This window comes from Budorcas taxicolor, chromosome 1 (assembly GCF_023091745.1).
Source record: "Budorcas taxicolor isolate Tak-1 chromosome 1, Takin1.1, whole genome shotgun sequence".
NCBI classification, from domain to species: domain Eukaryota; kingdom Metazoa; phylum Chordata; class Mammalia; order Artiodactyla; family Bovidae; genus Budorcas; species Budorcas taxicolor.
In genome coordinates, this window is record NC_068910.1 from 199,570,322 (window position 1) to 199,584,524 (window position 14,203).

Here is a 14,203-nt window from a genome sequence, read left to right on the forward strand (position 1 = left end):
CCAGGTTGTTGGGCTCCTTTATGCTTCACTATATGCTCTAACACAGTAAAATTCATTTTCCAGGCACATTTCATCAATAAAGGGAGGCAATAAGGACTCCAGATTAAGAGAAAATGTTTAGGATGTGAAGTTAAAGTAAGTAATCCAACTAGTGTATACATATATATATACACACAGTGCTTAGTTGCTCAGTCATGTCCAGTTCTATGCATCCCCATGGACGGTAGCCCGCCAGGCTCCTTTGTCTGTGGGGATTCTCCAGGCAAGAATAATGGAGTGGGCTGTCATGCCCTCCTCCAGGGGATCTTCCCAACCCAGGGATTGAAGCCGGGTCTCTCACATGGCAGGTGGATTCTTTACCAGCTGAGCCACGAGGGAAACCCAAGAATATTGGAGTGGGTAGCCTATCCCTTCTCCAAGGGCTCTTCCTGACCCAGGAATCAAACCAGGGTTTCTTGCATTGCAGGCAGATTCTTAACCTGCTGAGTTACCAGGGAATTTTTTTGGACTCACTAAGGATGTTGGATCTTAGTTCCCTAACCAGGGACGGAACCCATGCCCCCTGCATTGGAAGGACAGTCCTAAACACTGGACTGTCAGAAAAATCCCCAACTATTTTATTTTAAATTAGCATTATGAATTAAAACTATCAGAACTGACAGGAATATTACTGCATTCTATTTCTTTTCTTTCTTGTGGTCCTGATCCCTGCTCTGTATTCACCACCCAACACCCAACACCCACACACACACACACACACACACACACACACACACACACCTCCTTTATATTAATAATAACTTCTGTTGGTGACTAAAAATACAGTGAAGGAGGAAGGGCCTGACACAGAGAACACCAATCAGAACTGTCCTCACTGTATAAGGGTTTTCAGTCAGAGCATGTGAGTGAACAAGTACCATTTTGGTGGTGCAGTTTGGGAATGAGGAATCACAACAGAACCTATCTCAGACTCAGGACACCAATCATGTGATTCCCCCTACTCTGGCTTATCTCCTTAACTCTGTTTCTTTGAAAAAAATAGAGGATTTTTTTAAAAGAAAAGAAAATGGGACATGTTTTTATATTAAAAATGCAATATAATAATGAAATGATGAAAGATCAAAGAAGAAAACCAGAAATCACCTTAATTGTTATATCAATAGTATCTGGTGAACATGATTTCAGACATTTCTCTGTACAGATAAACTGACAAGAAGGCAATCTAGAAGGAATAATAAGTAACAGAACAAAGTTATTTTTAGAGACTATAATATACATTACTGCGTTCACAGTCTCTAGAACAGTGTCTGGATCATGGTAGGTACTCAATGCATTGTTGATAAAATTAGATTTGTTGATTCACTGGAGTAAGACAGACTACATGCCAGAGAAATGGTTGGGACATCTCATCAAACAAAGGATAAGAAAGAATTATTATAGGATTTGGGGTGAGGGTGGAGCTTAGGTGAATATTACATAAGGCAGTGTTGTTAGGCTCAAAGCAAAGCAGGGCTGTGTATAAAAAGGTGAACCTCAGGTCTGGACTGCAAAGTAGACCCAAGGTCTGTTTTCTTTGGATACCAGAAAGTTGAGAACTGTGGACCATTGTGTTTAGAAACCCCCTACCTGTAGCTCTGTCCCTGACTGTAAATTGAAACTGTGGTAGGAGTTAGGAAACAAAGGGGCAAACTTGGAGAGTTGTTTAGGAGGCAAAATCAACAACTTGCTGACATTAGATGTAGAATGAAGTAGAATACTGAACTGAGATTTGACTCCCCAGTTTATGACTCCTGTGAGTGGGTAGCAGACTATGTCTTTATGAAGTGTATGGGAACAAGAGTTGGCTTAGGGAAGCAGGGGAGGGAAGGAGTAAAAAGATCACTTCCCTGTTTATTTGTTGGGCTTCTGATAGCTGTGAGAACTTTACAGTACAGATCCACAGGCAGGAGGAGGTGTGCATGTGAGATGCTGCAGGCAGAGGTCAGAACTACAGACATAGATGCCTGGGAGTCATTCTTGCTGCTTAGGGAGGGCCTAGAAAGTGGAAAGAGCACTGGATGAGGAGAAGAGCCCCAGGAAGATGACCCTGCATTTCAGAACTGGTAGGATAAGCCCACAGTAAGACCACAAAAGGACAGAGAGGTGGGAACCAAAGCAGAGGGCTCGCATATCAGAGAAGCTAGGAAAGGGTTCCAAGGAAGGGTGAGTGGTCATCCGTATCAAGTTAGTAAACAGACTCAAAGATAAAAGAACTAATTGGCTTTCACAGCTGGCAGGTGGGTAGTGACCTTGACCAGAGTAGCTTCAGGGACATGTATGGAACAGAAGACTGATTTCTCTGTGTTCAGTCATTAATGAGAATCCACCTTTCAGGAGCTCCACTAAGAGTGGGAGGAGACAGGGCAGTGACTGCCATGAGAGTTGGGGTCAAGGAACGATTTTTAGCAAGATGAGTTTCCAGTGACTCACTTGTTCAAGCAGTAAGACTTGGGACTCAAGCATACCTGATGAAATGTATTAAAATATTTTAAACTATGTAAATCATCTATATTATTTTTCTGTACTGCCTTGAGCACTCTATGTCAATATTTACTCTGCATCCTCCTTCCTGCCCTTTCCCCAACAACACACACACACACACACACACACACACACACACACACGTACACACCTGATTCAATCAAGCCTTTTACACTTGATTTTATTAAAATGACCATGCAGACCCCTTTTAGAAAGAATTCCTACTTGGACTGTACCCAAGAACTGTGGCTGTGGGAAAGAGCAAATGAATCTTGAGCTCTGAAGGAAAGGCTAGTTATAGACCAAGCATTAAAGGGGGGAAAATGAAGTTTTCTTTAAAAGATAAAACCAATAATAATGTTTATTTTTATTTTATCCTGCAGAGGCGCCGCCACCAAATTGTGAGGGCAACCAAATCACTCAGACCAGTGAAACCAGATGAAACTTATGGGTCCCATGAGCTCCCATCTCCATCAGGTATTGGCTCCGCTCTTGGATTTTAAGGTTTGTGGAAAGTGCATGCTTCCAGGAGTTCTGTGGGGGCAGAACAGAGGGGTTGGACAGTTAAAAATCTTCCTATATTTAGTTCCTGTTAAGTGAATCAACAATTAAGCCCAATACAAAAGTACTCAGACCAGTTACCCTGCTCCTCTAGTGGGTGAACCTGACCCTCCTCCCAATGCCTCCTCCTCCTGCCTGCATACTGGGCAGTGCCCCACACCAAGGTCAGTAACAGCATTTCCCTGCCCTGCATCATCCTCTCCCTTATGTCCTATGGGCAGGGCTCCCACACCTGAGTCCATGTGGCTGGAATGAGCCTAAGAGAATTATCCTCTCAGATCCAGGCAAGGAACTAACATAATGAGCTGCACTAAGTACCAGGCCTGGCTAGTTCCCCTGCTGGGGGCTAGTCTCCACCGCCTCAACAGAACAGTAGCCAAGGTTCCTTAAATCAGAATTATGTGGGCAGCTGTTAAAATACAGAAATCCCCAACCTGGCACAGACTTGCTGAATCAGTATCCCAGGGCCTGGGAATCAATATCTTAAGGACTGTGGCTCATGGACCTGTACTCTGCAGTTGAAGAATAACCTCCCTTGAGCTACATGGTATTCTCCCAAATCTTCCAAATGATTCCAAGTCATTAAATGATGTCCAACATAGCTATAGCACAAACTGGTATTCTAGATAAGTATAAGCATACCTTCTTTTGTTGTGCTGTTCTTTATTGCACTTTGGAGATACTGTTTTTTTCCAAATTGAAGGTTTGTGGCAGCCCTGTGTCAAGCAAGTCTCCTGGTGCTATTTTTCCAATAGTGTTTGCTCACTTCCTGTCTCTGCATCACAGTTTAGTAACTCTTGAAATGTTTCAGACTCCTTCATTACTGTTATCATCTTTGTCATGGTGATCTGTGTTCAGTGATCTTTGATGTTACTACTGTTAATTATTTTGGGGCACCACAAACCATGCCCATTACTATGGCAAACTTAATTGATAAATATTATGTGTGTTCCTGATGCTCCACTAGCACAACAATGTTGAAATTAGGCCAATTAATAGCCCTACATTGACTCTAAATGTTCACGTGGAAGGAAGAATTGCACATCTCTCTCTTTAAAACAAAAGCTAAATGTGATTAAGCTTAGTGAGGAAGGCATGTCAAAAGCAAAGATGGGCCTCTTGTGCCAAAGAGTTAGCCAAACTGTGAATGAAAAGGGAAAGTTATTGAAGGAAATTAAAAGTGCTACTTCGGTGAACACAGAAATGATAAGCAACAGCCTTATTCCTGTTACAGAGAAAGTTTTAGTGGCCTAGATAAAAGATCAAACCAGTCACAACATTCCCTTAATCAGAGCCTCAGCTGCAGCAAGACCCTAACTCTCTTCAGTTCTGTGAAGGCTGAGAGAGGTGAGGAAGCTTCAGGAGAAATGCTTCAAGTGAGTACAAGTTGGTTCATGAGAAGGAAAGAAGTTGTCTCCGTAACGTTACAGTCAAGGCGGAGGCTTCCCTGGAGGCTCAGTGGTAAAGAATCTGCCTGCCAATGCAGGAGACACAGGTTCAGTCCCTGGTCCAGGAAGATCCCACATGCTGTGGGGCAACTAAACCTGTGTCATGCAACTACTTGAAGCCTGTGCCTCTAGAGCCCATGCTCTGCAACAAAAGAAGCCGCCCCAGTGAGAAGTCAGAGCACCATAGCAGAGTAGCCCCTGCTCACCACAACTAAAGAAAGCCCACACACAGCAACAAAGGCCCAGTGAAGCCATTAATAAAATAAATAAATAAGATTTCTAAAAAATAAAATAAAAGTGCAAGGTGAAGCAGCAAGTGCTGGTATAGAAGCTATAGTAAGTTACACAGAAGACCTACCCAAGATAGTTCATAAAGGTGGCTATACTAAACGAGATTTCCAATGTAGATGAAACAGCTTTCAGTTGGAAGAAGATACCATCTAGGACTTTTGTAGCTGGAGGGGAGAAGTCAGTGCCTGTCTTCATGATCAAATGATAGACTGACTCTCCTGTTAGGGGCTAATGCAGCTGGTGACTTGAAGCTGAAGCTAGTGCTCATTTACCATTCTTAAAAAACTTAGAGCCCTTAAGAATCATTCTCAGTCTGCTCTGCATGTGCTCTGTAAGTGGAACAGCAAAGCCTGGATGACAGCACATCTGTTTATAAGAGGGTTTACTGCATATTTTAAGCCTGCTACTGAAACCTACTTTTGCATTCCAGTCCCCTATAATGAAAAGGACATCTTTTTTGGGTGTTAGTTCTAAAAGTTCTTGTAGGTCTTCATAAAATCGTTCAACTTCAGTATCTTCAGCGTTACTGGCTGGGGCATACCCTGCTTATTTAACTTATATGCAGACTACATCATGAGAAACGCTGGGCTGGAAGAGGCACAAGCTGGAATCAAGATTGCCGGGAGAAATATCAATAACCTCAGATATGCAGATGATACCACCCTTATGGCAGAAAGTGAAGAGGAACTAAAAAGCCTCTTGATGAAAGTGAAAGAGGAGAGTGAAAGAGTTGACTTAAAGCTCAACATTCAGAAAACGAAGATCATGGCATCAGGTCCCATCACTTCATGGGAAATAGATGGGGAAAGAGTGGAAACAGTGTCAGACTTTATTTTTTTGGGCTCCAAAATCACTGCAGATGGTGACTGCAGCCATGAAATTAAAAGATGCTTACTCCTTGGAAGAAAAGTTATGACAAACCTAGATGGCATATTGAAAAGCAGAGACATTACTTAGCCAACTAAGGTCAGTCTAGTCAAGGCTATGGTTTTTCCTGTGGTCATGTATGGATGTGAGAGTTGGACTGTGAAGAAGGCTGAGTGCCGAAGAATTGATGTTTTGAACTGTGGTGTTGGAGAAGACTGTTGAGAGTCCCTTGGACTGCAAGGAGATCCAACCAGTCCATTCTGAAGGAGATCAACCCTGGGATTTCTTTGGAAGGAATGATGCTAAAGCTGAAGCTCCAGTACTTTGGCCACCTCATGAGAAGAGTTGACTCATTGGAAAAGACTCTGATGCTGGGAGGGATTGGGGGCAGGAGGAGAAGGGGACGACCGAAGATGAGATGGCTGGATGGCATCACGGACTCGATGGACATGAGTCTGAGTGAACTCCAGGAGATAGTGATGGACAGGGAGGCGTGGCATGCTGCGATTCATGGGTTCGCAAAGAGTCGGACACGACTGAGCGACTGAACTGAACTGAACTGAACTGATTGAAGCCTACTGCTCAGAAAGAAACATTCCTTTTAAAATATGACTGCTCACTGAGTGCATACCTTGTCACCCAAGAGCTTGGATGGTGATGTACAAGATTAAAGTTGCTTTCATGCTTGCTTCCTGGTAGCTCAGATGGTAAAGTGTCTGCCTACAATGTGGGAGACTGGGGTTCAATCCCTGGGTCAGGAAGATCCCCTGGAGAAGGAAATGGCAACCCACTCCAGTATTCAAGCCTGGAAAATCCCATGGACTGAGGAACCTGGTAGGCTACAGTCCATGGGGTCACAAAGAGTTGGACACGACTGAGCAACTTCACTTCATGCTTGCTAACACAACATCCATTCTACAGCCCATGGATCAAGGAATCATTGCAACTCTCAAGTTTTATTATTAAAGAAATACGTTTCATAACTGCCATAGACAGTGAGTCTTCTGCTGGATCTGGGCAAAGTCAACTGAAAACCTGGAAAATATTCCTCATTCCAAATGCCATTAAGAACATTTGTGATTCATGGAGTAAGGTCAAAATATCAGCATGAACAAGAATTTGAAAGAAGTTTATTTCAACCCTCATAAGTGACTATAAGGGATTCAAGATTTCAGTGGAGGAAGTAACTGCAGATGTGATGGAAATATTAAAAGATCTAGAATTAGAAGTGAAGCCTGAAGATATGACTGAATTGCTGCAAATCTCATGATAAAACTTTAAGAGATGAGGAGCTGCTTCTTATGCATGAGCAAAGAGAGTGGTTTCTTCGGATGAAATCTACTCCTAGTGAAGATGCTGTGAAGATTGTTGAAATGACAAAAAGATTTATAACATTATGTAAACTTCATTGATAAAGCAATGGCAGGACTTGAGAGGGTTGATTCCTATTTTGAAAGAAGTTCTACTGTAGGTAAAATGCTATCAAATAGCATTGGATGCTACAGAGGAATCAGTCATGAAAAAAGAGTTGATCCGTCCATTTCAGGCTTCCAGTTGAAGATGGCAGACTAGAAGGATGTGTACTCATCTCCTCCTGTGAGAGTACCAAGATCACAACTAGCTGTTGAACAACCATTGACAGGAGAATGCTGGAACCCACCAAAAAAAGATACCCTACATCCAAAGACACAGAAGAAGCCACAGAAAGATGGTAGGAGGGGCACAATCATGATAAAATCAAGTCCCATACCCTCCAGGTGGGTGATCCACAAACTGGAGAACAATAATACCAAAGAAGTTCTCCCACTGTTGTGAAGGTTCTAAACCCCATGTTAGGCTTCTTGGCCTGGGGATCTGACAAAGGCACTGGGAATCCCCAGGGAATCTGATCTTGAAGGCCCGCAGGATTTGATTATAGAATTTCCACAGGACTGAGGGAAACAGAGACTCTAGTCTTAGAGGGCACAAACAAAATCTTGCACACACCAAGACCCAGAAGAAAGAATGACCCCACAGAAGACTGAACCCAAACTACCTGCTAGTGTTGGAAGGTCTCCTGTGGAGGTGTAGGAGGGCAGGGGCTCATAACAGGAACAGGGGCACTAGCAGCAGTCCTGGAAAGTCCCCCTTGGTGTAAGCCCTCTTGGAGGTCACCATTAACTCTACATAGAGCCCATATACCCCAAGGCTGGATCACCTCAGGCCAAAAAATCAGGGAGGGAGTGCATCCCCACCCATCAGCAAATAATTGGATTAAAGCTTTACTGAGCAAAATCCTGCCCACCACAGCAGGACCCAGTTTTTCCCACTGCCAGCCCCTCCCATCAGGAAGCTTACACAAGCCTCTTAGCCTCCTCCATCAGAGGGCAGACAGAAGAAGCAAGCAGAACCACAATCCCACAGCAGCTAAAACAAAAACCACATTACAGAAAGTAAATCAGTATGAAGAAGCAGAAAGTTATGTCCCAGATGAAGGAACAAGATAAAACCCCAGAAAAACAACTAAATAAAGTGGAGATAGGCCACCTTCCAGAAAAAGAATTCAGAATAATGATAGTGAAGATGATCCAGGATCTTGGGAAAACAATGGAGAAGATGCAAGAAATGTTTACCAAAGACCTAGAAGAACTAGAGAACAAGCAAACCGAGATGAATAATACACTAGAAGGAATCAATAACAGAATAACTGAGGCAGAAGAATGGATAAATGACCTGGAGGACAGAATGGTGGACATTACTGCCAAAGAACAGAATATAGAAAAAAGAATGGAAGAAGACAGCTGAAGAGACCTCTGGGACAACATTAAATGCACCAACATTTGCATTATAGGGGTCCCAGAAGGAGAAGAGAGAAAGGACTTGAGAAAATATTTGAAGAGATAATACCCGAAAACTTCCCAAACATGGGAAAGGAAATAGTTAACCAAGACCAGGAAGCGCAGAGAGTCCCAGGCAGGATAAACCCAAGGAGGAACACACTGAGACACACAGCAATCAAACTGACAAAAATTAAAGACAGAGATAAAATACTAAAAGCAACAAGGAAAAAAATGACAAATAACATGCAAGGGAACTCTCATCAAGCTATCAGCTGATTTCTCAAGAGAAACTCTACAAGCCAGAAGGGAATGGCATGATATATTTAAAGTGGTGAAAGGGAAGAACCTACCACCAAGATACTCTAGCCAGTAAGACTCTTTTTCAGATCGGATGGAGAGATCAAAAGCTTTCCAAACAAGCAAAAGTTAAGAGAATTCAGCACCACCAAACCAGCTTTATAATGAATGCTAAAGGAACTTCTCTAGGCAGGAAACACAAGAGAAGGAAAAGACCTACACAAAATAAACCCCAAACAATTAAGAAAATGTTAATAGAACCATACATATCGAAAATTACCTTAATTATAAATTGATTAAACCCACCCAAAGACATAGACTGGCTGGGCAGATGAAAACTTGTGCATGCATGCACTCCCATTTACCACATGACTCTGCTTGACCCATCAGATTGTGTGTAATTATTATATATTGTTAGGCTAATCATGTTCCCATTATGACTTGCAATTGTAATTATCTTTTTATTTTTGGGGGGTCTGGCTATTCATTGTGAAAACTAGTAAACATCTTTTTCTGTTGTGATTATGAACCTTTGGCCTATCTAAAAAATTTATGACATTTTGATTCTATTTGTTTGATTTAATATGAAAAGCATGTTAGAATTCTAATTTTAAAAAAATAAGATATGCAGCAAGCAAAATAAATGAGTAAATAGGTTGTGTGTAGGATAAAAAATAAATACATAATAAAAATATTTCAATAATAGTATCCTTTAAAATTTTTTCCAATGGTATTTATAATATCTAAATTAAACTGTACAATTTTTTAATGTATCTCTGATTCTCTAAAGAATCAAGAGAAAGTTTTTGTAATTTGTGAAAATAAAGGTTAAAACCCAGTCATCAAGGATTAAAAAAAAAACAAAAACGAGTCGATTGATGGGGCAAACTGAATTGTTGTCTTTTTTTAAGGAACTGCCACAGTTGATCTGTCAGCAGCCCTCCACCAGCAAAGAGATTATGAAGGCTCAGATGAGAGTTAGCAATAAAGTATCTTTAATTAAGATACATACATTGTTAGACATTTTTTAGACAATGCTATTGCACACTTTATAGTGTAGTATAAAGGTAACTTTTATATGCGCTGGGAAACCAAAAACTTCATATGAGTTGCTTTGTTGTAATATTCTTTTATTGCAATGGTCTGAAACTGAACCTGCAGTATCTCTGAAGTATGCCTGTGGTGTGTATAGCAACTTTAGAGTTACTGGTACTTATCACCATTCAAGCTTTCAAGAACAGCGCCATGTAAAAGAACTCTCTGCAATGCTGGAAATGTTCTCTTTTGTCATCTATGTGGAGACATAGGTAACTACTGAGCACTTGAATTATGGCTGGTGTGACTGATTTAAAATTTTGTTTAATATGAATATAAATTTAAATATCCACAGGTAGCTAGAGGCTACCATTTTGAACAAGGCAGCCTGGTATAAAAAAGGTGTTCAGAGCAGAGCACTGGGCATGGGCACATAGCTCTCTTCTAAGTAATCGCATGGAATTCTGCATGTCCAGTGCCATCAGCCCATGTCCCCTTACCATCTGCCCATACAAGTAGCCTTTCACTCCTGCTAGGCTGCACTGTTCCCTCATCATTTCATCTAGTCAACGGATCATCTCCTGGTGACTACAGTCCGCCCCTCCTTTTCAATCCAGCACCCAGAACCCCAACCATATTCACTCTGCAGGTTCCCCATGCTGTTCCTCCTACTCACTTGAGGTTGAGCATTGTCTCAGGTTAGTCATAGCTCTGACGTAGTCATCCCCTAAGTAGGAGTCATATGTTTTTTTTGCAATTGAAGCCAAACATTTAGTGTCATCCCTGAACAGAAGGTCCTTGGAGGTTGATTGGAATAAACAAAAATTGCTCGTGCAGTCGGTTACAGCTTTTCCGAAATCAGCCTGTCAAATGGACAGAAAGTACATGAGGATCTGTGGAAAAGAGCCGCTGGGAACACATGCATAGGATGGAGGAAACTGGAATCTGGGAACCAGCCCTGGGAAGAAAGGGAAGCTGCAGGGGATGCCTCGGGATCTTTCCACATCCATCCCTTGGCATTCACACAAATATGGGCCCCAAATCTAGGTTTCCATGAGGCCCCAAAATCCTTTGTAGGATCCAGCCTAGTCCCATCTCCTTGGGGAAGTCCCTCCCTCCCACCCACCCACTGCTAACTTCTCTGATCTCTCTTCCCCACATCATTGGCCATGGCCTTGGGGATGACTTCCAGGAAATGAGAGGACAGAAACATGTCCCTTTTAAGTATTATTATCAAGAAGGTATTAAATAAGAGCCACCCAGTGAGGGGTGGTACAGGGAGCTGTTAGCTGCATCTTTGATCCTAAATTGATAAGAGGCTGGACTCATCCACATCTTCTAAGATTATAAATGAAGTAATGATTACAAAAAGTTTAGCATTCTATCTAGCACTTAGGAAATGTTCATTAAATGTTCATTATTAGTGTCATTTACCTTAAGAGGACTCACAAAGGTGTGCTATCTTCATTTTTAAAAGGAGAAAACTAATGATGGATCAACAGGCAGGAAGCTGTCACTGAGGGGAGGTTGGTCTTAAGGGGTGGAAGGGTCTTTAGGATTAAAATATTCAGACAGCCCCTCTCCCCACAGGGCCAGCCCTGGGTTGGTTGTTTTCACCAGAGGACAAGCTCCCTGAGGGTAGGGTTCCTGGGTTTTTCCGCCTTTTAGAATGGTTCTCAGTCTGTCTAAGCAAAAGAAACACAGTCCACATTTTATGACTTCTACCCAGAAAGAGTTGGGAAACAGGATTAATTGCCTTCATTTTTTAAAAAAAGGCAGAAGTGGGTAAAATGAGGGTACCACAGAGCAAGGTCAGGGTCTAGCTAGAAGGCAGATGCTTGGACCCTGGAACACATGCATCAGTTGAGGTCTGATTTCCAGCAAGCAGAAGATATGAGTAGAGCCAGGTCTGGGAGATCCAGTCCACCCTCCATACCTTTACAGTTCTAACTTCCAGGAAAAGAATGCAGGAGTGTGGGCTTCTCCTCGCCTGCGAAATCCCTCAATAATCCATACCCAGACAAGAAAAACAGTTTGGAGTCCCTGGCTGGTCCATACCTGCTGTTTGTTTAATATTTGCTCCACACAAGTCGCCTTATCTTTCCGTGAGACCACAGCATGATTCGGGGCTCGGGCCAGGTAGCAGTTCTCCGCATCTTTCACAGCTTTCCTGGTGCCATCCTTGCATAGTAGTTCAAAATCTTCCTTCTTCAGATCTTTTGCCCATGCTTCATCATTATTTCCTAGGTTCAGAAAAGGTGCATCAGCTAAAGCTTTGATCAAAACACCCTCACTGGGAGATGTGACCACCCTCCACTAGCATGTGGGGGGCCTGAACCCAGTGGCCAGCAGAGGTTTCACTGATGTGGAGAGGAAGAGAGTTACCAGGAATTCCCTGGGGCCATTCCTTTCAGTCTTCCCAGCCACACAAGGGAGAGTGAACCACGTTCTGTGGATGATGATCAAAAGGATCTTCATTTCTGCTAAGTTCCAAATTCCATTTAGACTCCAATGTAGGAAGCACATGACGCTCTAAGCAGATCGACAATCTCTGTGCTATACCATCTGGCTGTGTGTGTGTGTATAGTCGCTCAGTTGTGTCCAACTCTTTGCAACCCCATGGGACCGTAGCCCACCAGGCTCCTCTGTCCATGATTCTCCAGGCAAAAATACTGGAGCGGGTTGCCATTTCCTCCTCCAGGGGAATCTTCCTGACCCAGGGATCAAACTTGCAACTCTTGGGTCTTCTGCAATGGCAGGCGGATTCTTTACCGCTGAGCCACCTGGAAAGCCCCATACCATCTGGCACTAGCAAGCAAAAGAATCTTCCCCAGAGGCTCTTTTGGAAGGTAGCCCAGTGCTTGAAATCTGGCTCATTCACACTAGTTCTATGTAAAATGTACAAACGCCTCTGTACATGAAGGCCCATATCCTGTTCTCATCCCCTTGCTTCATCTTTTCTGTATTCTCTCTGAGAAAAGAACATCTCACCCATTCCCATGGTTTAAGTTCCTTCCTCCTGAGGCAATTCTCAAATCAGCTTTCCTGGTTTTTGCTTCTCTTCTATGATTGCAGTCTTTTTCTTAATCTAATTTTCTCATTTAATTGAACAACAAAGTAAAAATACCCCTTTTCCTACACTCTTCAAATATACACTTTAGATTTTGATAGAAAACTCCAAATTGCCTGCCTCTCCTCCCACCAGTATCTGCACTTACCTTGCTCACCTTTTAACTTTTCGCCTTTCTTTTCTTACCAGTCCCTCCAATTCAGTACCTTCCAAATGAAGTCCATCCTCCCCTTCTCCAAACCCATTCTGTTCTAGTTAGTAATTTATGCATTTATTCAATACTATGTTCCATCCCTCTGTAGGACACAATCTTATTAAAAGTGGGAAATAGCGCACAAACCAAAAACAAAAGTGCAGGGCACAGATAATATCATTTTATATTTTGTGTAACACTCTCTAGATGCTGTGTGAGCGAGGCAAACAGCACAGTGAGAGTGTGCTAACTTGGGAAGCCTAGCTGGAGAGGGCAAGGATTCAGCAGTGTCCTATAACGTGTAGGACTGAGAGGAGAAAGGACTGCTTCTCTGAGGAGGGATGGAATGCTCTGGCAAGATTCAGGGACAGCTACATGCCTGGTGTTTCTAGTGGGTGGAGAACAGCCCCGCTGGAACAGAGCCTTGGGCAGTCAGGCTAAAAACGCCCTTAAGATGGATGTGGGATAGAGTATGGCACTTTGTTATTCTTGTTTGGTTGCTAAGTCATGTCCAATTCTTTGTGACCCCATGGACTGTAGCCCACCAGGCTCCTCTCTGTGGGATTTCCCAGGTAAGAATACTGGAGTGGGTTGCCATTTCCTCCTCCAGGGGATCTTCCTGACCCAGGGATCGAACTCAGGTGTGCTGCATTGCAGGTGGATTCTTCACTGCTGAGCAACTACGGGAAGCCCTAGTGGGGCACTTAGGTAACAAGAAAGGTTGGTCTGTGAGAACTTAATGAATGGAAATCAATGTTAATGTGTGAGCTCCAAATAGGACAATTAGGGAAAATGAGAAGGGAGGTGATTTGGTCTGGGTTAGGGGCAGTGGGCATCTAGAAGGGCATGATAAAAAATTTTCTTTCCAGTAAAAATAATGTTTGTTTACTGTGGCTAATTTGTAAAACACTACATAGTTTTAAGGAATAAGACTTTGAAACCCAGTATAATTCTACAGCATTCACTTTCAACATTGATTAATCTAGGCTTGACTGACAGGACCTATAACAAAGTCCTCCATAGGGACGAGGCTGTGTGAAGAGAAAAGTGTAAGGAGTTTGGATTTATTTTGGTTCAGGTTGCAGTATCAGTGTACTTCGTA

The 14,203-nt window shown here is 42.7% G+C and overlaps 1 protein-coding gene across 1 annotated transcript in view; it reads right to left on the reverse strand.

Moving 5' to 3' along the window:
- Positions 1–2,825: 2,825 nt before the first annotated feature.
- Positions 2,826–14,203, reverse strand: part of LOC128044683 (serotransferrin) — a 39,710-nt gene continuing 28,332 nt past the window's right edge. Inside the window, exons 15-17 of the mRNA XM_052637105.1 lie at positions 11,897–12,081; positions 10,515–10,701; positions 2,826–3,054 (exon numbers count right to left, since the gene is read on the reverse strand). Coding sequence (XP_052493065.1) covers positions 3,020–3,054; positions 10,515–10,701; positions 11,897–12,081 — 407 coding nt within the window. The 3' untranslated portion in view covers positions 2,826–3,019. The remainder of the gene's footprint in view (positions 3,055–10,514; positions 10,702–11,896; positions 12,082–14,203) is intronic.